The sequence below is a fragment of the Pelodiscus sinensis genome, chromosome 1 (genome assembly GCF_049634645.1).
Source record: "Pelodiscus sinensis isolate JC-2024 chromosome 1, ASM4963464v1, whole genome shotgun sequence".
NCBI classification, from domain to species: Eukaryota; Metazoa; Chordata; order Testudines; family Trionychidae; genus Pelodiscus; species Pelodiscus sinensis.
The window spans coordinates 240,180,293-240,207,048 of record NC_134711.1 but is presented as its reverse complement, the minus strand read 5'-3'; the positions used below and the strand labels follow the sequence as shown (position 1 = coordinate 240,207,048).

The following is a 26,756-nucleotide window of genomic DNA, read 5'->3' as shown; positions in this document are numbered from 1 at the left end:
GCAGCGGCTGGGCCAGACAGCAGCTGGGGAGCCCCTGACCTGGCCAAGGAACCCCCAATGTCAACAGGGCCAGGTATGGCTGGGGAGCCCCTGCTCCAGCAGGGAAATCCTCGGTGTCAGCTGGAGGAGATGGCTGGGGAGTCCCGGACCCAGCTGAGGAACTCCCAGCTGCAGAGGAGCTGCTGGTAGTGGGAGGCCCATCCAGGGAACCTCTGGCAACTGCAGGGCCAACAGTGGCCAAGCGGCCCCTCCTGGAACCCTGGGAAACCCCCAGTAGCAGTGGGGCCCGAGTGACTGGGGAACCTTGGGGAACATCCTGTGACAGTGGGACTGCAGCAGCCAGGTGGTCCCAGCTGGGAGCTTTGAGGGACACTGAGGCAGCCTGCGGGCAGCAGCATGGGGAGCCCTTTCTGATCCAGCATTAGAGGAGCCAGGGCAGAGCAGGGAGCCCCAGGAAGAGAAACCCAGGAGCAGGCAGTCAACAGGGAAGAACTGACCTCCCCTTGTCTGGCAAATTCCCTGGTTTGGGACAGCTCAGGTCCCCAGGGTGCTGGACTAGGGAGTTCCAACTTGTAGAGTTTTTCATTACACTCCAGATTCTAAAAGTAGTCCATTGGAAATGAAAACAGCAGAAGTTCCTACTCAATATAAGTAACGGTGGCAAAATCTTACCATATGATAAACTGGTACACAACCTTCCCACATATGGGCTCAGTTTTGTCAACATTACTCATATCAAGTAGCATAGTTCCCACTAAGGTGCGCACCAGCGTGGCCGCGCACAAACAATTCTTCCCTGCCCACCTCCCATGGAGACCGCATTACTCCAGCAGGTGGAGCCAGCTGAGAAGGTGAAGGAACCACTGAGGTAGGGAGCCAGGACTTGCTGCAGCCATGTGGCAGGGAGGAAGGCCTGCTCCGGTGGTCAGGGCTGCCACGTAGTAGGGAGGTCAGGGCCTGTTCTGATGGATGGGAACGGAATGCACCACATGGTGGTGGAGGGGGGGGGGGGGTTCTACTCCGATGGACAAGAAAATGCGTGTGTTAATAAACTGGGTGCCACAGTGGCACTCATCCAAACCAGAGCACATGTCCTCAATATTGGTGCACAAGCCAAAACTCACTGCACCCATGGTTGGAAAATCTTAGAGGGAACACTGACAAGTAGTACTTTATTTGGTTTCAAATGGACTACTTAGAATCATAGACCTGTAGGACTGGAAGGGATCTGGAGAGTTCCTCTTAGTTCCATCCCCAGCACTCAAGGCAGGAATAAGTATTATCTAGATCATCTCTGATAGGTATTTGTCTAACCTGTTGTTAAATATCTCCAGTAATCCACAGGTACGGGACAGAGGAGTGTGGGGGGTGTTATAGCACTCCCTGGCTTGAAGTGGTTTCTATTATATACAGGGTTTAAATGGCTCTCAGCACCCACACTATAAAAATTGTTCCAGGCCCCCTGCAGTGATGCAGAGTTCACAGACCTCCCTGCGTCAATTTATTCCATTGCTTAACCACCCTGACTGTTAGGAAGTTTTTCCTAATGTCCAATCTAAATGTACTTTGCTGCAATTTAAGCCCATTGAGTCTTGTCCCATCCTCAGAGATTAAGGAGAATATTTTTCCTTCCTCCTCCTTGTAACAACCTTTTATCTACTTAAAAACTTTTATCATGCCCCTCTTCAGTCTTCTCTTCCCCAGACTAAGGGGGTATGTGTACACTGCAAGGTTATTTCGGGATACCTCTGGTAAACCTTTCGAGCTAAGGCTGCAGGGTAGATGCACTCTAAACAAACTCAAGTTTTTCAATTTTCTCTCATAGGTCATGTTTTCTAGACATATTTGCTTTTTTTGCAACAGTTACACTGCATATTCGTATTTAGCTTGTGACCCTTTATCGCCTCCTCTCCCCCCGATCCCTTCCTGAGGTATCCCTTTCCTAAGAAGTCATTTCCCATTTTGTATGTGTGGAACTGATTGTTCCTTTCTAAGGGTACGTCTAGACTACAGGCTTTTGTCGACAGAAGTTTTGTCGACAGATACTGTCGACAAAACTTGTCGACAAAGAGCGTCTACACTACATTCAGTTCTGTCGACAAAGCAAGCTGCTTTGTCGACATGGTAGTGTAGACGCAAAGGACAGTTTACATGCAATAACACCTTCTGTCGACAGAAACTCTGTCGACAGAAGGCGTTATACCTCGTAAAATGAGGTTTACCAGCGTCAACAAAACCGCTGAGTTCTGTTGACGTTATGTCGACAGAACTCAGCGGTAGTGTAGATGCAGGTATAGTTTTGTTGACAAAAGTCCACTTTTGTCGACAAAACTCTGTAGTCTAGACACACCCTAAGTGAAATTCTTCCTATTTTCTTCAGACTATTTAGGCTGTTTGTCCAGATCATTCTGAATTTCAATCTTAACCTCCAAAGCACTTGCAACCCTTCCAAGTTGGTATCATCTGAATGGTATGTCTGACTCTTAAAAATGAATGTAAGTCTTTATAGATCAGGGAATGGGCATTAGACACTTGCTTAACAGTGTGTACTATTTTCTTTGTTGTTGAACCATCTACATAATGAACCATCTACATATCGCTTTGCAGCATGAATACCTAAGTAAGGACCGCTAATTTTCATGTTCATAGGTCTTCCAATTTTTAACTTTGGAAAGCAATATATGAATGCATTTATTTTAAAGACAAAATGTACCTTAATACCAGGAGGTCCTGGAGGTCCCTGAAAAATACATTTAAAATGTATCATTTTTTCTCATACATATTATTGATATTATACAACTTTTATTACATTTAAAATTTCAAGCATCAGAAGTGACAGGAATGAATTATGTATAAAAAATGTTTGCTTACTATGATCCCAACCAATCCAGGAAAACCTGGAGGACCAACAGGACCTATTTCACCCTAAAGAGAACAGAGAAATTGACTTTGTTTAGGAAACACATTGATATCTTAAATAATATGTAGAAGAGAATTGTTGTTAAAAATGTAAATGTCACCTTTGTGCCATTGCATCCTGGGATACCAGGTGGACCTGGTGGGCCATCTTGTCCAGGGATGCCCTGCCATTAGGAGAAAGCAGAAAAAGTAACAAATGCTATTGTCACTAGTAAAACTGTAAGGTTCTTATGAATAAATGTATGCTTCATACATACCGGAAGACCTGGGTTTCCTGGAAATCCCGATGCACCGGGTGGGCCCTGTAATTAATGAACACATATTAAAAAATATAAAGTGATGACATCAAAATTACCCAATAACATACAAAATTATGGGTCTGATCTAATTATGATCATTTTCGAGCTGATTAAAATATTTGGTAAAATTTCCCTCACATTTTTGCAAAGACATTTTCTCAAAATTTCAATCACTTGCTAGGCTAGGTGAAAAATAATAACAAAACAAATCCACAAACATTTTGATTTTTTTCCAAAGTATGTTGAAAAATCTTTGATCAACTTCATTTTCATTATTTTCAATGAGAATTTAATCAGATCTGAATGTGCTGCTAAAGGAGTGCATATTTTTTCTACAATTGCCACCACTGTCATTCATAATGTGAAATCTACAGAAATTTCCTTTTCACATTAAGAGAATACTGACATAATTCTGTAAATACTTCTCTGATTTACATAAGCCATGGCCAATGCATTTACATAAGCCATGGCCACTTTAATTTTTACTGCTCAGAAAAATTGCAGAGTTGAAACACATATACTAATTTTCTCAGGATATGTCTACACTACAGCGTTATTTCGAAATAGCTTATTTTGAAATAACGCATCTAGACATAAAATGCATTTCGAAATAGCATTTTGCTATTTCGAAATAGCGTGTCCACGCTGATAGGACGCTGAATCACATTTAAGGCTGTGTGGCTGCTGCCTGAGGCTATCTGAGACCTGTGCTTAAAGGGACTCTCCCTCCCCTGGATAGACGGTTCTAAGGTTTCCCCGCTTGCTTGCCTACCTTGCTGAGGGACAGCAAAACATTTTTTTCTCTGTGTGCTCTGATTGCCCTCACTCAGGACACCACAGCATTCTGCCGCATGGAGCCACAGCCATCTCTGGGCAGTCTGATACTTCTCCTGGACATGTTGCTGCGAGCCTGGCAGCACATTCTGCAGGCAGTAACAGTCTCCCTGGTGTGCTCCACTGGGGGCTTGTGCCTCATTCCTCCCTCACGTCCTTCCACTTACCCCTCCCTAACCCCCCTTCCTGCTGTACAATAAAAGGCACATGTTCATTACAACAAAGCCTCTTTATTGAACAAAACTGGGGTGGAGGAGAATGAAACTGAGGTGAGACTGGGGAAAGAAGGTAGGAGGGAGAGGAGGAAAGGTGGGAGGGGGAGGGGGAAACCCGGGAGGAGGGAGTTTGCAGGGGAAGGCAAGGGGAGGAAGGGGAGGAGAAGCTCAGGGCTCAGGTTTGGGGGTCTTGCCGGCCCAACTATCTCTCGGCACCATTGGTGCGGGGGCCTCGGCATCCCTGGGGATGTGGGGAAGAAGAAGTGGGAGGAGAAGAAGGAGTGGGAGGAGGAGCAGTAGCTGGGCTGGAGCAGCAGGAGGCAGCAAGCTCTGCCTCAGGGTTGATGACCACCTGGGGGGCACGGACCATCCTGCCCCCCAGGATGTGATCCATGGCATCAAAATAGGGGCAGGGGTCTGGGTCTGCCCCTGGTTGGGAGCTGCCCCCTGTGGCCCTGGCATACACCTGCCGCAGCTCCTTTATTTTCATGCAAACCTGCTCTTGGGTTCGCATGTGACTTTTGGTGGCCAAGCTGGCAGCCATCCTCTTGTAGATGGTTGCATTCCTCTGCTTAGTGCGGAGATCATGGACGTTGGAGGCATCCCCCAAAACCTGAATTAGGTTCCTGATCTCTGCCCTGGACCAGGAAGGCGCCCACCTTCTCTGGGCCCTGGAAGGCTCCTGGGAGCTGGCATACTGCTCCTGGGGAGCGGTGGAGGGTTGGCTGGCACCTGGCTGCCTGGCTCATGCAGGGGCCACTGGGTCATGTGCAGTGACTGCTGGTTCTGGGCTGGCAGGCTTGGAGCTGGCACAGGTACTGTGGCCAGAGTCTATCCCTTTAAGGGCTCCGGGAAGGGAGGAAGGGAGAGGAGTTTTCTTGGTTGTGCTCAGAGTGGCCACCAGGGCATCCTGGGAAGGGGTGGAGACCCCCGATTTCGAAATAAGTGTCTACACAGCACTTATTTTGAAATAGCAATTTCAAAATTGGCGCTGTTCCTTGTGGAATGAGGTTTACCAATTTCGAAATAAACCCTCCGCTATTTTGGTTTAATTTCAAAATAGCAGTTTGGTTGTGTAGATGCTGGTAAAGTTATTTCGAAATAACGACTGTTATTTCGAAATAACTTTGCTGTGTAGACATACACTCAAATACTTTTCAAGTTTAACAAATCAGCAGTTTGTCCAGGCCAGTGCTTGTCATGCTATTAACTTATTTAGTCTTCCGGCGAATTTCTCAAATGGGTCTTCGTAAGCAGGAAAGATGGATGTCGTTTTTTTAGCTTGGGTATTTGTAATTTCATTCACAAGGTTATAGCATTAATAAATCCCCACTCTCCTGTTACTGAAATGGTGCACATGTACAGTTATTATATTAATGTAATGCGGTGCCTCTGAGTATGTCTATCATAAACAGTTGGGTTGACTTAAGACCTCTGAGTCCCACAGTATAAGTGGCTTGTGCCAATTCAGCTGACTCAAGCTCTATGTGATCTGGCCACCAGAGGGCACTAAAGAGCCATATTAAGTAAGCCTACTTGAAATTATGTGCCAGAAAGCCATAGGTGTAAAAATGTCACAGAAAATACAACACATTCGAGTTCTCTTTTGTTATTATTATGTCATTAATTTATAGTGCCCAAAAAGAGCGAGGCATCCCACAAAATGAATAAACAAATGGCCAATGCCCTGGCAAGCTAAAATGAACATAACAGAAGCGACAAATGCACAGCATAGGAAAGTAAGAAGAAGCTCAAGAACACCAAACAGATTGATGATCAATCGTCAGTAGGATCACAGAGATACTATGAGAACTTGTTCCAGCACAACTGAAGTCAATAGAAATTTTCCTTTTGATTTTAATCGGCACAGGATTGAGCCTCGTGCCATGCACACATATTAATGTTACTGTCAACTGATGTGTATGTGGGTGACTCCTTTCCCCCCTCTTGATTTCCTATAGGTGAGACAGAAGAAGTAATATTTCTATGGAAGCTTTTAAAATAGGAAAGAGGGGCAACTTGTGGTGGGCTTTCCAAACATAACAAAGCATGAGAAAGGGCAACAAGCTTTGGAAGAGAAGGAAACATATGGGCTACGTCTAGACTGGCCCCTTCTTCGGAATAGGCATGCTAATTTCGAACTTTGGAATAGGGAAATCCGCGGGGGATTTAAATATCCCCCGCGGGATTTAAATAAACATGGCTGACGCTTTTTTTCCGGCTTGGGGAAAAGCTGGAAAAGGGTGTCCAGACTGACGCGATTCTCCAGAATAAAGCCCTATTCTGAAAGTAGGAATAAGAGATCCTCCGGAATAGGGTTTTATTCCGGAGGATCGCGCCAGTCTGGACGCTCTTTTCCAGCTTTTCCCCAAGCTGGAAAAAAAGCGGCGGCCATGTTTATTTAAATCCTGCAGGGGATATTTAAATCCCCCGCGGATTTCCCTATTCCAAAGTTCGAAATTAGCATGCCTATTCCGAAGAAGGGGCCAGTGTAGACGTAGCCGAAGAGTGTCAAGACCAAAATAAACAGTTGAGTAATAAGGTCCAGGTAGGTAATGTAAGAGGACAGAGGTAGGGGCAGCATATTACTGATCCTTCAAAACAAGAGCAAGGATTCTGAAATTAGCAGGTAGCCATTGACTAACTCAAAGAAGTGACTTACATTACCTTGCACTTGGAAAAGAGCAAACATATATGATGAAAAATTAAGCTAGCCATTAAGGCATTACGGTTTACAAAATCTTAACCTATATTCTTCAAAATTATTAAAACTAAATGTGAGCAGATAACTCACCCTTGTTCCTTTTGTTCCTGGTAGTCCTGGTTCTCCAGTATCACCCTGTAAGAAAAATGTAATAAATATGTCTTTCACAGTGACAAGGGTTTAGGGAAATTTTCCCATTTAAATATTAAATTTACACTACCTTAATTCCTGGTGCCCCAGGAGGACCTTCAGGTCCTTGCATTCCAGGAAATCCAACCACACCTTGTAGCCCAGGCAAACCTCTTTCACCCTACAAAGAAAAAGAACACATCAACATTAGAAAACTATGATTCTGCTGCTTCTAACTTCCAGTGTTTCCAGAGACAAGGTTGGTGAGGTAGTCTTTTATGGGACCAACTTCACTCAATTTTTTACTCAAATATCTTAGGACAGACACATCCACAACAACACTATATACAATAGTATACTGTCCCTTGTAAGGCTGCATCAGCTGCCAATAGTAATTACAGATGATATATAGGTGGAGCTAAACATCTGAGTTTGGTGTTTGATAGAGAAATCTAACATCTGTAATGTCGATCTGTATAGAAGCATATTGCAAGGTAGGATGAACAAAGGAGACAGAGGTACACAGAAGAGTCATTTGTGTATTTAAAAGAAGAAAATGTACTTATCTCAGTCTTTCTGAGCAATGTTCTACATGACGACTCATGGTATCACAGGCATGGTTATCCATCATTGACATGCCACTACATTGCCCCTCTGTAACTTTTCCTCCAGTATGATCATTTTAGGAGTAGCACAGCTGCCACCACGTCTAGTAGCAAATTACATACATCTGAACAGTAAATATAAGGTGACGAGTAGTATAAAGTATGAACCACCATGCTCACTCCTCTAACATTTATTAGGCTAGATTCTTCCAGTTAGATAAAATTTTGTGTCCCAGAGGATGGTGCAGAGCCCAAGTGCTCTAGGAGAAGTTTGGGGTAAAAGTCCTTCCCAGGTGGCTTGGTGAACAGACTACCCCATCTATTAGAATTTTATTTTCTGCTCTCAGGGCCAAAAGAAACAGAGAGGTAGCTGGGTTAGTCTGATCGTGGTAGAACAAAAAAAGCAGTCATGTAATACTTTAAAGACTAACAAGATGGTTTATTAGGAGATGAGCTTTCGTGGGGCAGACCCACTTCTTCAGATCATATTCTGAAAGTCAGGGCCCAAAGAGTGACTTTTGATATCCTTGTGCTGAAAAGTCTTCTCCTATGGATGGGTACAGGCCCATATTTATTTAAATCAGATCATTCTTTTGATGACAGAAGACTAGATCTATCCCACATTATGAATTAATCCTGTAGCTACTTAATGCTCACTAACTTAGAGCCCCATATGAAACCAGCAGGAGTTCTGCATGCATTGTACAAGGATTATTATTTTTTAGTTTTATTATGGTAGCACCTAGCCAGAGACTAACTGAGAATGTTGCTTTAATATGCTAGAGACTGTACTAAGAAATTTTAAAAGACAGTCCCAAATCTGACGAATTTAACAATCCAGGCACAGACCAAAGGTCCATCTTGCGAGATATCCTGTCTTCTGACAGTGGCCAATGTCAGGAGCTCCACCCCTGTTGCCAATTCCCAGTTCTGAAAGAGGCTAGGGACACCATGCCTTCCCATCCTGGATAATGTTCTCATATACTTATGTTCTTATGTCCTAAATTCCTATGCCATGTAAAATCCCACAACAAATGAAATAAGAAACACATTTCTGAATTTGCAGCAAAAAAGGTGTGAAACCCTAACTGCACAATTGGTTTAAATATCAGGATCCAGGAAGAGGCATCTGACTAAATGTGGATGTAATTGTTCTAAAATCTGGAAGATATCAGAAATACTAAATGGATTACTGAGGTACTTAAACTCCATGTTTTGGCTGGCTTATTGGCACTGCAGTAGCAAGTACATCTACAGAGAACAGATGTTATCTTATTTACAAGCAGGATTTTACAATGAATCCTGGGCACTTGCTCCTGTGACCTGATGGGAGATGAATTAGGGATACAGAAGACACTAAAATAGATATCAACACAGTTGTCCATGGCTCAAGGAAAGCACAACATGTGCAAACGAAGGGGGAAAATGAACTCCAGTAGAAGTACGTAATTAAATAATGCTTTCCATTCAAGGAACTCAAAGCATTTTACAAATGGAGCTCCTCAAAACACCCTTTGAGATGGGGAAATATTATTTCTCCCATTCTACATATGGGTAAAATTGAAGCAGTGAATGGTTTTGGGCCTGCTTCTCATGTGCTGGCAATGTAAAGGGGCCTGGAAGTGAGTGTAAATAGCAGAGATTCAGGCCAAAGTCTGCATGCTGCGGTACTAATTTAAACAGAGCCTTTTGGTAAATGAAAATCAGGCCTAAGTAAATTGCTCTTGTTCACCTAGAGCTATTTGTTACTTCACCATCTGCCTGGACTAGGGGGTAGCATGTAGCTGTATTGACCCAGCAGCAAAGAAGATAAAATAAAGAGTTTTAATCCCAGATTCTCCTCTCATCCCACTGTTCATGGAGCATGGGAGTAAGTTATTTTACCTCTTTTTGTGGAGCAAGTTATTGCCTGCTCTGTGCCTGGCTGGTTAACCTAGCAAGTAGGGGGAGAGGGGCCAGAGATCTTGGTTCTTTCTGTCCCTTGTCTGCCCACTCTCTTGCAGAGCAGCCTCTATTTTTCCCACTCTGCTCACCAGGTCTGGAGTCAAAATCTAACCAGTGTCAAGCAAACTATTAAAAGAGCCTTAATCACTTGTGCGGCCATGTGAAGGCTGGGACAATCTAGTCCCCCGTGAGTCAGTGACAGAATCAGGAATCGAAACCAGGTATCTTAGCTTCCAGTCTCCTTCTCCTACTTATTTGATTATGCAGCCCTGCATGCAAATGCTCACCCTCACATCCTTCATGGTCTGTCATGGGGCCAATTCTGGCAGACCTAGGGAAGGCAGGGATGGCACATTGCTCCAGCCTCCCTCCCCTATGCTCCGGCCGGCCAGGGGAAAGCAGAGAAGCCAGCCTCCCTCCCCCATGCTCCAGCCATCCAGGTGGTAAGAGTACAGCAGTGGTTTTCAACGTTTTTTCATCGGCAGACCCCTGTAAGAATTCAAATGAATGTGCAGACCCTTTTGAAAATTGACAGAAAAGCACTTGCCTACAGGTTTACAATATTGAAATGACTTCTCAAGCAGCTACTTCATTTTTCCTGGCAACAATCTGGATTTTAACTACTCAAGCTGCTTGCACCTGCAATTATCATGGCATGGGTTGTAAAGTTATACCCTGTAGGAACACATATTCATTCAAATAGACCTATTTTCCTCAATGAGGGTAATGGCATGAGTAAGGGCTAATCAGGGCACTTAAAGGCTCCAAAATATGGCCCGTTTCCATCACTGTATATGCTGAAAATTAGCTATTTAAACAAATATTTGAGGTTTATGGACAGATGTTAGTAGCTCCAGCTTAATTATGACTCTTCTCTCACACACATACACACCCTCTTGCCAGATGAATCTGCCTGGAACATCAGAGGTTTGTATGTGTGCCAAGAGAACATTTTTTTCTTAAATGTTTTATGCAAAACTGATTATGCTGTTTTGAGGTGACAGTTAAAAAGATGCCACAGAACAGGTGATCTAACTTCTTTCACCATTTTCTCCTAGTTTTCCCCTCTTTTAACTCAATTTTTAGGAAAAAGTTGGTTTTGGTGAGGCTAGTTTTGAGTTTAAGCAGAATTATGTAGTTTCTAAAAATCTGAAACCTATGTTATGAGCCCTGAAGATTTAATATAACACTATAATTCTACACAGCCCTAATGCGGACCACACAAAATCTATGCTGTTATATTGTTTGGAGTTACAGAGTTTAGAAAGAAATCAATTGAAACACAGGGTATGTCTGTACTGCACACTTATTTTCAAAATAAACTATTCCGGAACAATTATTCTGAAAAAGCTTATTTCGAAATAGCACGTCTACACTGCAGGAAAGCCTCAAAATTAGTCTGAAGCAGACTTCTGTAATATAAACATGCTTTCTAAATTTAGAGCTCCACAAGGCACTGGGAAGCAAAAACTTAGAAGGCCCTGGTGAGGAGCTATTTCAACATAGAAGCAGTGGAGCATCTACACATGCCTTATTTTGAAATAACTATTTTGGAATAGGTGTTAATCCTCGTTGAATGAGGTTTACAGATTTTGGAATAAGCCTTCCATTATTTTGAAATTATTTCAAAACTATTTAGAAATAACAGAATGGCTGTGTAGACACTCACATTGTTATTTTGAAATAATGCAAGTTATCTCCAAATAGTGGTGCAGTGTCGATGCACGCATGGAGAGCTATAACATCTTCACCACAGACAGTGACAGAGGAGGAGAGTCAAGAACAGGTGCTACCAAGTCAAGAGTAACCTGTTCCTGACTCACCATCCCTGTCTCTGCCTGCGGTGAACATAAACCTCTCCCTGAGCAGGCTGATCCGACAGCCCCACCTGTTCATCCTTCAAGTCCTGAGCCAGTTGTCAGGCCCACATCCATAACACCTTTGGGTGCAAGAACACTAGATGTCCGCCATAATCCATCTATAGAAAGAAGGCCTCCTCAAAGTAGGAATAAGAGATCCTCCGGAATAGGGCTTTATTCCGGAGGATCGGGCCAGTCTAGACGCTTTTTTCCGGCTTTTCCCCAAGCCGGAAAAAAAGCAGCGGACATGTTTATTTAAATCCGCGGGGGATATTTAACCCCCCCCCGGATTTCCCTATTCCCACTTTCAAAATTAGCATGCCCCTTCCGAAAAAGGGGCCAGTGTAGAGGTAGCCGAAGAGTTCTTGGTCAAAAAGTCTTCCACAAGAGCGTATCTACACTGGCATGTGCTTTTGCGCAAGAGCATCTATGGCATTACACCTGTTCTTTCGAAGTGTAACTCCAAACCAGTGGCATTGCAATGGTGTAAAACAGACTGAGAGTTTTAAAACAAGGTGGAAATATTCACCATTAAGTAATTGGGCTTCGTTTTCCACCTTGTTTTAAAACTCTCAGTCTGTTTTACACCATTGCGATACCGCTGGTTTGGCGTTACACTTAGAAAGAACAGGTGTAACGGAGCTGAGTGTCAGGCCCGATTTGTAGATGCAAATTACTGGAATCTGTACTTCTTTTTTTAGCCACAAAAGGAAGGATTAATACTAAACATTTTTCCATATTAAAAATAAATAAAATAAAGCTCATTTGCTTGTCCTTAATTGCAGTTGTCATTTTCAGTAGTTTATCATAAATACATTTACTCAAAGAATTAATAATTTCTATTGTTACACATTTGCAAAGCAAGTACTATTTAAAATCTTTGTAGTATTACAGTGTTTACAGTTTTGCACTGCATGCTATCCAGAATCAGAATGTATGTATTTTAAGTACTATCTACAGTTACAGGATTGTGTAAAGTAGAACATAATAAGTTATACAGTCTTATTAAGAACATATAGAGCCCATGCATAGGACCTCTGACCAAATCTTGGGTAACTCATGGGCTGTGTCTACATTGGCACCCCTTTCCGGAAAAGGGATGCTAATGAGATCAGTCGGAATTGCAAATGCCGCGGGGGATTTAAATATCCCCCGTGGCATTTGCATGAACATGGCTGCCGCTTTTTTCCAGCTCGAGGTTTTGCCAGAGAAAAGTGCCAGTCTAGACGGGATCTTGTGGAAAATAAAGCCTTTTCCGGAAGATCCCTTATTCCTACTTTCAAGGGCTTATTTTCCGCAAGATCCCATCTAGACTGGCGCTTTTCTCCGGCAAAACCCCGAGCCAGAAAAAAAGCGGCAGTCATGTTCATGCAAATGCCACGGGGGATATTTAAATCCCCCGCGGCATTTGCAATTCCGACTGGTCTCATTAGCATCCTTTTTCTGGAAAGGGGTGCCAATGTAGACACAGCCATGCACTTTGGGGTACAGCCTGTGACAGCTTGGAGATTGGCAAATTCTTTTCTCCTTCCCTGACAGAAAGAATCTGAGGAATTGGTACGAGAAAAATCTGGGCTCAGCTTTTTTGATCTGGCCATGCTCCAATCAGCAGAGGACTTGCTTGGAGGCAGTATAGAAAGAGTCTTTATATCACCTTTCCAACTCCAAACCTGGCGGTGGCCAGGTCCAGGAATTGGAATTGGAAAAAATTCAGAAAAAAAGCAACAAAAACTATTAGAGGTTTAGAATGGCTACCATATAAGGAGACATTAAAAAGACTGAGACTTTTCAGCTTGTAAAAAGAGACAGCTAAGGAGGGGGATATAAGAGAGGTCAATAAAATCACGATTGGTGTAGCGTAGAGAAAATAAATAAGGAAAAGTTATTTGCTCCTTCCCATAACATAAGAACTAGGGGACAGCAAATTAAATTAATAAGTAGCAGACTTAAAACAAACAAAAGGAAGGATTTCTCCACACAACCTGTGGAACTCACTGCCAGAGGATGCTGTGAAGGCCAGGGCTTTAACAGGATTCAATAAAGAACTAGATACATTCACGGAGGATAGGCCCATCAATGGCTATTAGCCAGGATTGACAAAGGATGGCATCCATCGCTTCTGTTTGTCAGGACTTGGAATGAGCTACAGGGATGGATCACTTGATGATTTTTGTGTTCTGTTCATTTCCTCTGGGGCATATGCCATTGGCAACTGTTGGAACACGGGACATTGGGCTCGGAGAACCTTTGGACTGACCCTGTATTGGCTGTTCTTATTTTCTTCTGTTTTTATGTTAGGTCAGCAGCTGAGGCAGCATAAGGCAGCTTCATGGCTGCTTTAAGTTACTGTTCTGACATTGCAAAGCAGCCAGCTCATAGTGGGCCACCTAAATTTCACAGATTTTACGAATAGCAGGGATCCCACTACACACATCTAATCTGACTTGCTGCAGAACCCAGACATGAACTTCCAGTGAATCCTGTAGCAGAATTATTTTTTCCTGATATGGAAATGAACACTGCCAAGCCTATTAAATATGTTTATCCTAGTCATCTAGGAAAAACTGCAGAGTTGCAGCAAGTGATCCCAAACCTCCAATAATGAGTCAAATCAGGATGAAGATAGAATTACAGTGCTGTTCTGTGTAATCTATAGATATATAGCTTGAGCCTAAACCATATTTGGGTCCTTGATTAGAAACTTGAAACAGGAAGTCCCAGCACACAGACAGGAGTAACCTGGAAGAGTGGGACAAGCTTAGAGAACATAGGCAATAGAAAAGTTTGAAAGGTGAAGATGAAAGTGGTATAAAAAATATTGCACAAGCTGAAGATAAGTTAAAAGAAAGGATATTAATTTCCACTCAAGATCATCTACTGAATTTGTTAGGTTTGAGTAATTCTTCCTTTATTGTATTGCACATTGTATTAAACCATTTAACATTAAATATCCTGTAAATAGGGGGTAAAATGCTCCACACTCTTCCTTCTTGCTTTGTGAATATTAATTAAGGTTTGTCTGGACCTGGCATAGCTTAAATATTTATCATATTCCAAAGACAGAACAGCAGAAAAACTTATTGAAATTTTATTAAGACTCTAGGCTTGATTGAAATGTGACTTTATATGTATGTTTCATATCCTTGCCAATGATTTGTCATGGACATATTTATAAAAAATAACCTCTACCATAAATAGTAAAATCATGGACTGCTGGTCCTAGACTTCACAGACTGCAGTGAATTCTTATAAAGTAGTATTTCATGTCTTAACAATTACATATTAAATAGATACTGCTGTTGTAGATAGCATATTTTTTTTCTTTCAGGCTTCCATGAAATGCTATTTTATGCTACTGTTAATGTTGTAAAACAAAGTTACTTCCTGATATAGCTACAGTAAATGCTCTATTTTTCCAATGTTGAAATACCACTAGGCAAATTGCATTGTGCCTCAAACCTTAAGTCAGAGTGCCTAAAGTTTCTTTTATAGTTAATGTTAACCCAATGAAAGCAGTTGGATATTTTGTTTCAGGTCAAACACAATGTTTTAATTTGAGGAAAGTTTAATAAAAGCAAAGGAAATGAAAGGCTAATGTCCCAAAAACAGAGATGGAGGTGGTACCATTTGCCTTATACCCAACAGCCCAGTCATTAGGGCACTCACTTGGAATACAGAAAACCTAGGTTCAAATCTTTGCTTTAGAATGGGGACTTGAACCAGGAGTCCCCACTAAGTGCTGAAATTATTGGGTTCTAGTCAGGGATCCACTGTTCAACAGTTCTGGGCTTCCTTTCTCTGCCTTCACTGCTCCCTCCTTGGACTATTTCCTACTAATCTAGTTCTCTTTCTACACTACAGAATTGTTGCGAAAAAACCGGTGGAGAGTCCACACCTCAAGCACATTTTTGCACAAGAAAATCTACAGTCAATCGACAGAACAGAGGGCTTTTTGCGGTGTAGGTATACTTCCTTCTACAAGTCATAACTCCGTTTTGCCCAAGAGTTCTTGCACAAAAAGGTGTGTGTGGACGCTCAACGGGTTTCTTGCGCAAAAAGAGCCTATCACAAAAAGCACAGGTGCTCTGATGGCCATTCTGTGAATGGCAATCAGAACTTTCTTGCGCAAGAGTGTCCATGCAGTGTGGATGCTCTCTTGTGCAAAAGCACATGGCTTTTGCGATGTGCTTTTGAGATGTGGACGCGCTTTTGCGCAAGAAGTTTTTGCGGAAGATCTCTTCCACAAAAAGTTTCTTGTGCAAAAACCCTGCAGTGTAGACAAAGCCTCTGGGTGTACCAGCTCCTAGAACTGGATGAATGAATCTAAACAATTTTACTCATCTGTATGAATACTTTGTCCTAAATAGCAATTAAATGGTTAATATGCTCTTTTAACCAGTAGTAATGGCTAACTATTTCTTGTCTGTCCAAATGTCTCAAAAGGCAAGTAAAATCCAGGTAAGCATGAAAACAAACATATAGCTTCTGGCTATTTCTTAGTAACCAAGTAACAATTAGGCAAGCATTCAAAATTCTAATCAGTTTAAATAGATGGAGTTCCCACAGTAGAGGTTAGGAAGAACAATAAGTAATTGTGTACAACACCAAAATAGAGGGAGAAAACATCTGAAGGTGTTAAAAACCAACTTAATGAAAAGTACTAAGTTGTTTTATTTTGAATAAAACAACAAAGTTGCTGTAAAATTATTGTATGTATTATCTTGTAAACATGTGATACTTGCCTTAACGTAAAGCCAACTGTCTGGTCCTATATGCCACCATTCAATTTAATAACAAAAGCTTTATATTCTAAGAGACATCTGTTGCAGTGAAATTCATTTTCAAAAATCCAGAAAAAAAACAAAAGTAAGACTTAGTCAATTACATGCCCATAATAAAGTATGAGTCAGCTTAAAGGGATTTTTAGCAAAGGGATGTAATTGACATTGGAGGTGATCCAATAAGAATTTTCTCTACTGTATTTGAACATATTCTAAATATGGTTATCCCAGAGACCCAATGAGATAAAAACTTTCTCAAATGAAAGATAAAGATGTCATAATGCAGCCATTATGAAAGTGCCCTTTAGTAACTTTTTATAAGGTATTGCACAGGCTTCTATTGAAAACATTTTGCTTTCCTTTGTATTGTGAGATCACTAATGTAATTATAGGGCAAACAGAGTGTTGATTACAAAAATAAAAGGAGCATGAAAATTCTTCCCACTTTATGGTGAAAAATATATCTCCAGATGCTATGAATTAAGACATTAAAAGGCAAACTTAGCTCCCACTTCCACAGCTGCTGAAGTTCACAGGAAGCAAACTGGTGTATCCATTTTGTTAGAGGGGGGTTGATTTGAGGAAGTTCTTTAAAGTTTGCACAGTACTGCACCTATGGAGACCAGCTTAGCAAGGGCTCCTGTCTGGGCATATGTAGGGTGTGGGTAAAGGAAAAGCAGTGATGGACACAGAAGATATGCATTAAGCCTCCACTCATCTTCTAACAGTGGGGATATATTAGAGGTACAGAAGAAAATTGTTCCACCCAGGCCTGCCAATGGGGGAAAAGAGAGGGGACAAAAGGGGCTATTGCCCCGGGGCCCAGTAATTCGAAGGGACCTAGGGTTATTTGCTGCCACCACCACTGCAATAGCAGTGTTGGTGGCTGGAACCTCAGGCCCCTTAAATTGCTGCTGGAGCCACTCCAGGTGGCTCTAACGATTGGGGGACCAGTGTGGTGCACTCCGAGCAGCACAGAGGACTAGCTGCCCTGCCCTGCTCATGGCTCTGCCGCTTCCCAGAGTGCAGAGCCAGGGCCCCCCACCTTGACTAGGGGCCTGTGGTGGCTGTTGGTGCCCTTGGCTTCACCTGTTGGGTTGAGTGGCCTACTGGATGAACTAGACAGCCCGTAGGAGTAGATGCCTGTCTTCTTTCCCCTGAACAACTTTCCAGGACCTAGTCCAGCTATTCAGGTTTGGGGCTGGGTTGAAGATTTGGCCCAAAATAGATAGGTATAAGTATAATTAAATGTAATTAAAAATTATAGCTTTGAAAAAGTCAGGTATCCTCTCAAACCCTTTAAGTTATATTCTAATGCTTGGCATCAGTAAAAACAAAATGAACAGACTTTGATGGACTTTTGTAGCATTTCACAGTCCTTTTACTTTATCAATGATCTTTTAGGGATAGCTGCCCATTCATTCCCCTTTTTGGATCTCTCTAAGGCAGGGGTGGGGAAACTTTTTGGGTTGAGGGCCGCTGATCCACAGAAAAATCAGTCAGGGGCTGCACACAAGTGAGAAACAAAAAAAAGAAAAACAAATCCTCACTGATGTGGCCCCTGGCTAAGAAACAGAAAGACACTCTGCACATTCCCCTCACACACCAGAGCCTAGTGGGGTTAGTCTAGTAGATTTTGTGTGCTCCAGGCAACAGGGGGGCTGGAGCACTAGCACAGGCTCCCAAATGCTGGGGGGAGAGTCCTGAGGCTTGCGGGCTGGATCCAGGCAAACCGGGAGCCGCATCTGGCCCCTGGGCCTTAGGTTTCCCACCCCCGCTCTAAGGCCAATCAGACTCCTCACGCAAACCAAAAACATGTATCTATTTAACAGAGTACACATCTAAAACAGAACGTTTTGGGATAACGTTATCATGCATATAAAACAGCATTATTGGGGGTGTCAGGCATATGCATATGGACAGACTTTTTGGAAGAGTTTGCATGGGTTTTGTGGTTTATTAGAGTTTCTGTGGCTGAGTATTGATACCTGATTCTCCTCCACATCCTATTTTTACATAAGTTGTTAGAGTTTGAAATTGTTATCTTGGACTTAAAGATAGTGGAACACTTCCAGGTAAGTAAACACAGCAGCAGAGAAACTATCTCTTCTACCGCTAACAGTTTGAAGTAAGTGACAATTTTAGCACCGCAAAGTAATTCATAAAATGCTGAACACGGCATTTTATTCCTTAACCCGGGACAAAAAGCAAATTAAAAATTCAGATCTATAAACTAATGGATTGTGGACTTAACTTCTGTCCACAATAATTTATTTACTGTTGCAACTGAGAAACAAGAAAAATCTAGAACAGAGTGGTAATTAGAGAATAAGACCAGAGTTCAGAATCTTGTGATTTTTAGGAATTCTAGCATGAACATGCTACTTTGTCTTTTTTTATTAAACAGATTGATTCAATTAATGCTACTTCTTGGTTAAAAAGGTAGCCCAGCTATGTAGAAATAGCCTCAGAGACTAACAAAAAATATATGTAGTATCATGGGCTTTCGTGAGCAAAACATTAAACATTAGAGTGCATTTCCCTGTCATGGTGTATCACTTCCTAGGACCTGTTGTTCAAGCCCCCATTCTCTTCTATGAGGCTTGTCTTCCTGGCTGGACTACATTTCCCCTGATGCAATGCAGACTCCCCTCTATCCAAGCAACATACCAACCAAGGAACTTGGCCAGGAGAGGAGAATGGGGGTATCACAACAATGACAACTCCCAGAAGGCCAGGTGCCACAAAAGAGAAATGAAACTCAAAACAAAGGTTTTGGGCCAGTTCAACAAAACAAAATGAAACATTTTCATTTGTGGATGTCAAAATGTTTCCTTTTTAATTGAGAATCTCAAAATGAAAGTTTCTGCCATTTCTTAAGTTTTTTCAAAATATCTGATTCCACAATTTTTTTGACATATTAACTTTTTTACCTGATTTAGCATGAATTCAAATGTTGAAATATTGGAACTTCCCATCAGTGTTCCCCCTCAGCTGCAGGACAGCACAGTTTCACAGTTGATTAATCAGTCCTAGCCAGTGAGTCAGCGCCATGTAGGGTTGCCAGGTGTCTGGTTTTCTACTGGACAGTCCGGTATTTGCACCCTCTGTCCGGTAGAAAAATTCAGAAAAAACCAGACATGTGCAATGTCCGGTATTTTCTGAATTCCCGGCTGGGCGCCGTACGGAAGCCTGGTGGGGGCAGGGGAACGACGGGTGGGGCGGGGCGGGGCGGAGGTCGGGACTCCCAGCCACTCCCCCTGCCTGGCTTTTGCACGTGACCAGAGGTTCCCATTGCCAATCGCAGCCTTGCCTCCCAGCTGGGAGCCTCTAGCTGCATGCAGAAGCCGGGCAGGGGGGAGTGACTCCCAGCCATGCTCCTGTCCCCTGCCCCGCTTCTGCTCACAACTAAAGGGAGTGCCTGCCGGGGTCATGGCCTGAAGGACTCCGGCTGTGGCCAGTGGCTGCATCCCTCCCCCCCCCCCCCCGGCCCGGTCTGCTTCCCACTCCCCATCCTCCGGGCCCCCTCTTCTTCCGTCCAGCACCATGGCCCCTGACCCCCCCCAGCTCTGCTTCCCAGGCCCCCCTATCCACCCGTCCCCCCCTTCCTCCCATCTAGCCCCGTGGCCCCCGGACCTCCCCGCCAGCTCTGCTTCCTGCCCCATCCCCCTCCCGGTCAATCCCCCCCCCACAATCAACTGTGTCCGTTTTTTTGGCAGGGTCTACCTGGCAACCCTAGCGCCATGCATGGAGCCCTGAGCCTCTGATTGGGTGGGACTAATTGATCACCTCTAAAGCTGTGCTGCCATGCAGCTTAGAGAGAGCTTCTCATGAGATACATACTGCATGTTCACTCAGCCGTAAAGATTTACATAAAAATTATAAGGAAAAAAGCTTTCTGTAGTTTTCACCTGTATGGAACTCCTAGAATCTGGGAATCTGGTTCCCTAAAAATAGCACATGTTCATGAAAGTATGCATTTAAGGATTATCTGTCCTAAAAATTGTGTTAATGTATTTAAAAGTTAATATTTAATTTCCCTCACTTTTAAAAAGTTTTATTTTCACCATTTTTCTTAACAGATCTAAGCTCTGTGCCATGCAAACCTGAAGCTATCATAATGTGGACTTAAGACGAGCTACACTATTGCAAATCTATGCACTAATGATGCTGCAGTGGATCCATGTCTAACTGCATCTCATTTGTCTTCCAATTATTTCTATGGTTTTGTCAGTATAAGTAAAAAAATTAGACAGGTACAGTTTATACTCACTTTTTGCCCTTTTACTCCACTGCAGTCACATTTTCCACAGCCAGAACAAGCCTGTAAATTAAAGAAAAAGGAATTAAGTCTTGCATTTTGTGACACTTGTAATGCATAACAAATAGTTGACTAAGAGTTTGGGGTGTCATTGATATCATATATCTTTAAAAAACAGCTGTCCAAAACAATTAACACAGAACACTGAACAATTAACTTCAGTGATGCGGTAATATTAAGTTAGTGTGTATGTATCACCCTGTTATTTTGCTCAAGATAGTTAAGGTTGCCAGCTGGTTTCAGCAAAAATACCAGGCACACTTGACATTACATCACAATCTACATTATATCTTATTTAGAAAATACCGGACATTTATAGTTTCTCATTTATATTTTCTCAATTTGTTTCCTGAACAGAAAGCTCAAATATTAGACTGTACGGTTCAAAACTGGACACTTGGCAATCCTAAAGATAGCAGATACAACTGTGCTTTAATAAAAAAAATGTTTAAGCTTTTACCAGAAAATTCTTTGTAAGCTTTGAATCTTTATTTCTTGGCATGACATTTAAAAGTGGCTCATTTCTAACAGGAAGTATGTTCACTGTGCATCTGGTAAAGTGAAGGCCTCATTTTAGAATTACACAGGGAATCTCATACTTATGACTGTCTGTATTCAGAACATTCAAAAGTTTAATATAGTGTTAAAGAAAAAGCACACTCTAGTTTTAGAGCCTGATCTATAATCTATGCTCTGGTTAATAAATAGATGGCATTCTTTATAAATGTGTTCCCCTAGTTTGAGGATGAAGGGATTGTGCAACTAAGTTTTTTTTATGGTTAATTTTCTACTACTAACAGGGAAAATGGCACATTTACAGAATGTTTAATGCTTTTAGAAAGGCAGAACATTTTTGTGTCTCTAAACTTACAATAAACTATTGTCCATTACACTTACTGATATTAGTTCCCTAAAACATATAAAGTGTCTTTAGCAGTCTTGTGACAATGGTAAGGCAATATTTTTTTTAATAGGAAACTAAAACATTTGTCTCATCACCACAGTAAGCTGTTACATAAACAAGTTCATCTGCAGAAGTTAAATCTGAACAATAGCCTCCAAGACAGTAGGCTGTTCTTAATTTTACATATTGGAAATGGAAAAACTGCCAATGTTTATTGGCAGAGCACTGAGTAACTCCACATATTCCAAGCCTGTTTCTTCCATTTACTATTTTATGCTGTTTCCATTGTCCTTTGTTTTTATTGCTTCTACAACATTTAACTCAACCTCTAAAATATTAGGTAGTTTCAGTTTATTAATAGCATGTTGATTGTGGTGATGGCATTCATATAAAACATGAGTAAAATATGTATCAATCTTAAAAGTATTTTAAAAGTAGACTTTAATGCAAAGAAATGTAACACTTTGATAGGCTATCCAAGCCCTTCAGAGCTTGATAGGAAAGCTCTTTAGTACAGCACAATTGTGCTGGATTTTCTGCACTGGACAAACCACTGCCATCTTTACAAAATGTTCAGGGTATGCTGAAAATCAGCCAACTAATGCCCCATATAAGCTCCAAGCTACAAAGTGAATTCTGCCATAAATTCTAGCTATGATTTATGGGTTCCTGAGAGGGGAAACCCTGGAGAAGCTGGCAGGTAGGAATTATTTCTCCACTGAGGAAAGGAAGCTGAGCAGCATTGACTCAGCCAGTCATGACAACACAAACCTTTTAAGCTACACCATGAAAAAAGCATCATCTCCCCATCCCCAATAGAGGGAGACAAGGATGTGCTTTGAGATTCCAAATGCCTGAGGAGAAGACTTGCAGATATATAGCTTCTACTAAATCTTTAATTTCTTTACATGAGCTATGAACTGGAAAATATGGTCTGGGAGATATTTTCATCTGAATCAGTGGCAACTAAATGCATACAGTTTCTAGCCCATAATCATTAAGGGCAAAATACTCCTCACAAAGCAAGGTCCAAGTAACATGCTGTCCAGGGGAAGTGGTAAACCAGATATTCTGGTACACGCTGGCTGCTAGTTAAAAGATTATGGCTGCATTATGTCACCAAAGCTACTGAGTGCAGCCAGAGCATACCAATGTCAAACCATTATCTTTTCCCCTTTGCCCTTGCTAGTTGTGAAATAGCAGAGGAATGGTTCTGTGGTTGTGACAGCTCCTGAAGTTGCTATGTCTTTAGTGCATGGGAAGAGAGATCAGGGTGCAACACTGACCTACCCTGATCCTAAGCTAAAGAATCATGGAACTGTTCTCTTACGGAGGCTGCATCTCCTGCTTCAGTTCCCAGAATAATGCCCAAGTCCCTCACACCAAACCTGATTCCACTCTCTTCCAGATCACAGCCTGGGAGGGGAACTACAACTAAAGCATGTAGCCCAATTCAAACAAACATCCCTGGAGCCAAACAAGCATCTCTATTTATCAAATTTGAATAGTAGAGTAATATTTCCCCTCTGTAAATATGTCCATTTAAAAGTTAAACAGGTTAAGATTCACTAACTTATATCTAATACTTAGTGATAATTTCAATTCACCTGCCAATTTTTGTAACTCTGAAGTTTTTTGGTATTTTTGTTTAATGCATTGAGTTTGTTCTTTTCATTGACAACCCTCCCATCATATTTAAGAAAAAACAAAGCTTTTTCTCCTAATCAGCATTCTGCTATTATTTCCTATTACAGGGCTGGGCAATAATTTTTGAGTGGGGGCCACTTCAAAAATTTTTGAAGTGGTCGCAGGCCGCCCCAGAAGGGGCAGGGCCTCGGAGGGAAGGGGCGGAGCCTTTACATACCAAGAGCTGAAAGGGCTTGCTGCTTCCAGCCTCACTGCTAGCACACTGCCTGGGAACCAGGGACGCTGTTGCCTGACAGCCATGGGAGAAGGTGCGAGCCCTTTAAATAAAAGTAGTTGAAAGGGCTTCCATGTCCCTGGCTCCCAGGCAATGGGCTAGTGTGGGGCTGGAACTGTGAGCCCTTGCAATTGCTTCTATTTAAAGGGCTTGTGCCTGCTGGGTGGCTGCCAGGCAACGCAGCTGCCCAAGAGGCACGATCTCTTTAAACAGAAGCAGTTAAAAGGGCTCGCAGCTCTGGCGCCACTAACATGTTGCTTGGGAGCCGTGGGGAAGGCGTGAGCCCTTTAACTAGAAACAGTTAAAAGGGCTCTCGTGTGGCCCCCAGAGAATGTGTTAGCAGTGGGCGGGAGCTGTGAACCCTTTTACCAGCTTCTATTTAAAAGGCTCAGGCAAGCCCTTTAAATAGAAACAGTTAAAAGGGCTCGCAGCTCCGGTGCCGCTAGTGCATTGCCTGGGAGCCGGAGAGGCGTGAGCCCTTTCAACTGCTTCTATTTAAACACGTTGCCTGACAGGCACGAGGAAGGCACGAGCCCTTTAAATAGAAGCAGCTGAATGGGCTCACATGGCTCCGGCTCCTAGGCAATGCGCTAGGGGACAGAAGCTGGAACAGCTGGGTGGGCCAGATCTAAGCCCTAGGTAGGCTGAATCCAGCCTACTGAGTGGCTTTTGCCAACCCCTGTTATATTAGAAACTAAAACAAGAGATGAAGATCAACACTGAGCTCAATGAGAGTAACTCATGTACTGCAGGGAAGCAATTCACTTCAGTAACTGGAACAGCACCTCTAGGGAACTGGTTTAATCAAACAGTACCAACATTCCTGACCAAAGCACCTGTTCTTTCTTCCCTTCCCACCTCTCCTCCCAAAAGCCCCCAGCTCTCCCATTTCAAGTACTGACCTTACTTAACCCCATTTAGTTTGTCAGAACTGCTGAGGTCATTGCGGAGGATGCCTAGCTAGAAGTCATACTTCCTTATCCCACCTCATTTAGAATGTTATCAGTATGATCAACACATCCCTTAGACTCAAAAGAATGTTTCAATAGCACCTGGCAATGTAATTAAAGTATGTTTGATTCATTATAAACACCTGTTTTCACATTAATTTTTAAAAGTTGCTAGGGTCTAATATATTACATGTGCAGGTTTAGAAAATAATTACCACTTTTTTTAAAACGTGGGAGAGGTTGGGTTTTTTTAACATCAGAATGGCCAGAAGAATAGATTTATGGTTTGAGATACATTTGTTGTGCTTCTTCAAATAAAACCACCTTTAAACTTTCTTATCAAACTTTAATTAAAATAAAATCTAAAATATTTAACACAGAAATATTTAACACAAATATAGTTAGGAGAACTGGAGAATCATGAACAGTACCTATTTCTCATACATTTTTCTTAAGGATTTATAGTAAGCACAGTTATTGCACATTAGCAGAACTGCCTATAAAAAATTTCCTGAGGCAAATTCTATCTTTCTGAAATATACAATGTAAAATAATTCAATGATGTCAGCAGATCTCTGCATTCTGTAAGGATGTCAAGGTTTCTGCTAGTTTTGATCTTTTGATTTGCAAAGTTTTGTGTTTGGCCCTGCCCTAGAGTGAGGGTGGGGGAGCCTTCAATATGTTTCTAGCAAACAAGGTTTGCATTTAATTCAGAACTCTCTCTGCCTGCACAGATACACCAGAGACCCAAACTTCATTACACCACAGCATCTTAATAAGTAAAATTACAACATGATCCCAGGAGGGGGAACCAAAGCCTAAGCCTATATGACAGAGGAGACAAACTCCCATTGCCCCAGACAGAGGAGCCAAACTCAAAGTCAGGGCCATTCCTGTGAGGCTCTGGTAGAGTTGCCAGATGGTTTCACAAAAAATACCAAACATGTTGAGCAAATAAATAAATAAATGCACACACACAAAAAAGTCGCAGCACCTTTAAATCCTCCACACTCCGCCTACCCCCACCAGATGCGGCAGAGAAAGAATGTCCCAAGCGGCCTTCCGTCCGAGAAACAAAAAAATACCAGACATTTAACATGTCCGGTATTTTCTGGGGGTTTTTACCGGACAAAAGCTGCAAATATCGGACTGTCCAGGCCAATATCAGACACCTGGAAAACCTAGGCTCTGGGGCCCAGGACAGGCTCCCACTCTGTCCCAAGTCCGACCCCTGCTTCATCCCTGCCAGAACCCCTTCCACCTATAGCCCCGCCCAAGGTCTCACCATGTACTGACCCTTCCCCAGAGCCCTCCTTGTTTTACCCACACCCCCAAACTCTTTTGCTCATTTCTGATCCCCCTCAATCTCCTCATGGTCCCAAGATCAGAGAAGTTCTGTCCCCACAGCACAGTCCCAGAGTCACAGCAAGGGTTTGCTTGTTGCAGGAGGAGTAACAGTAGTTCGAATTAGGAGGTTTAATTCACACTACCTAGCCCGTGCCGCCTGTAGCCGCGGGCAGGTAGTTCGAACTACGGGGCATTTAAAAATGGCGGCGCCCGGGAACATGCAAATAAAGCCCGGGATATTTAAATCCCGGGCTTCATTTGCAAGTTCAAATGACTATATTAGCCACCCTAATTTGAACTAGGGTCATTAGTGTAGACATACCCAAAAGCAGGGGCGGATAAAGGGCAGGGCGAGCGGGGCGGCCGCCCTGGGCCCCTGCGCTTTAAGAATCCCCGCGCATGCGCCGTGGCAAAGGGGGACCCTGCGGAATTGTGCTGCCTTGGGCCCTCAAAATGGTCATCTGCCCCTGCTCAAAAGTACTATTTCTTCCTGTAAAGGCGGTGGATCAATATTAGCCAGCCTGCTTCCTGGTTAGTGATTCAGGGCCACATTGTGCTACGGGTAGTATAAACACATCATAAAAAATTGTCCCTGCCCTAAACATCCTGCACTTCAGTTTAATTAATACAGACCACTGAAAGGAATCGGGATGAGTGGTAGGAATATGTAGTTACATGAACTAGCTATGTGAACAACGTATTGGTTGTACGTCATTCAAATCTATTTCTTGTTTATTGATAGCATTAATATTTTATCTTAAATCTGAGTAAATAAGGAGCAGAAATGGAGAAAAGTTCATTCCATTTTTAAATTGTTTTTGCTTGTGTACTCAAATGGTGTTGGAAGAAATAAGCCAAACTTTCATAATAAAGCCTACAAGCAGTTAAAACTTGCCCTTGCTTCATTATACTCTTGAAATTTTGGCCTACCAAGATCACAAACCTTTCAGTGAATATAGGTAAATCTTAAGATATGGAGGAATTTTAAAAAGTATTCAGCCTTGGTTTAACTTTGTTCTCATTG

General features: G+C 42.5%; 1 protein-coding gene across 2 annotated transcripts in view; it reads right to left on the bottom strand.

The window, feature by feature from the left end:
- COL4A1 (collagen type IV alpha 1 chain) overlaps positions 1-26,756 on the bottom strand; it is a 194,711-nt gene that overhangs the window by 100,766 nt on the left and 67,189 nt on the right. For both annotated transcript variants that reach the window (XM_075918577.1, XM_075918579.1), the window contains exons 2-8: positions 20,563-20,613; positions 7,192-7,281; positions 7,062-7,106; positions 3,177-3,221; positions 3,021-3,083; positions 2,872-2,925; positions 2,714-2,740 (exon numbers count right to left, since the gene is read on the bottom strand). In XM_075918577.1, coding sequence (XP_075774692.1) covers positions 2,714-2,740; positions 2,872-2,925; positions 3,021-3,083; positions 3,177-3,221; positions 7,062-7,106; positions 7,192-7,281; positions 20,563-20,613 — 375 coding nt within the window. The remainder of the gene's footprint in view (positions 1-2,713; positions 2,741-2,871; positions 2,926-3,020; positions 3,084-3,176; positions 3,222-7,061; positions 7,107-7,191; positions 7,282-20,562; positions 20,614-26,756) is intronic.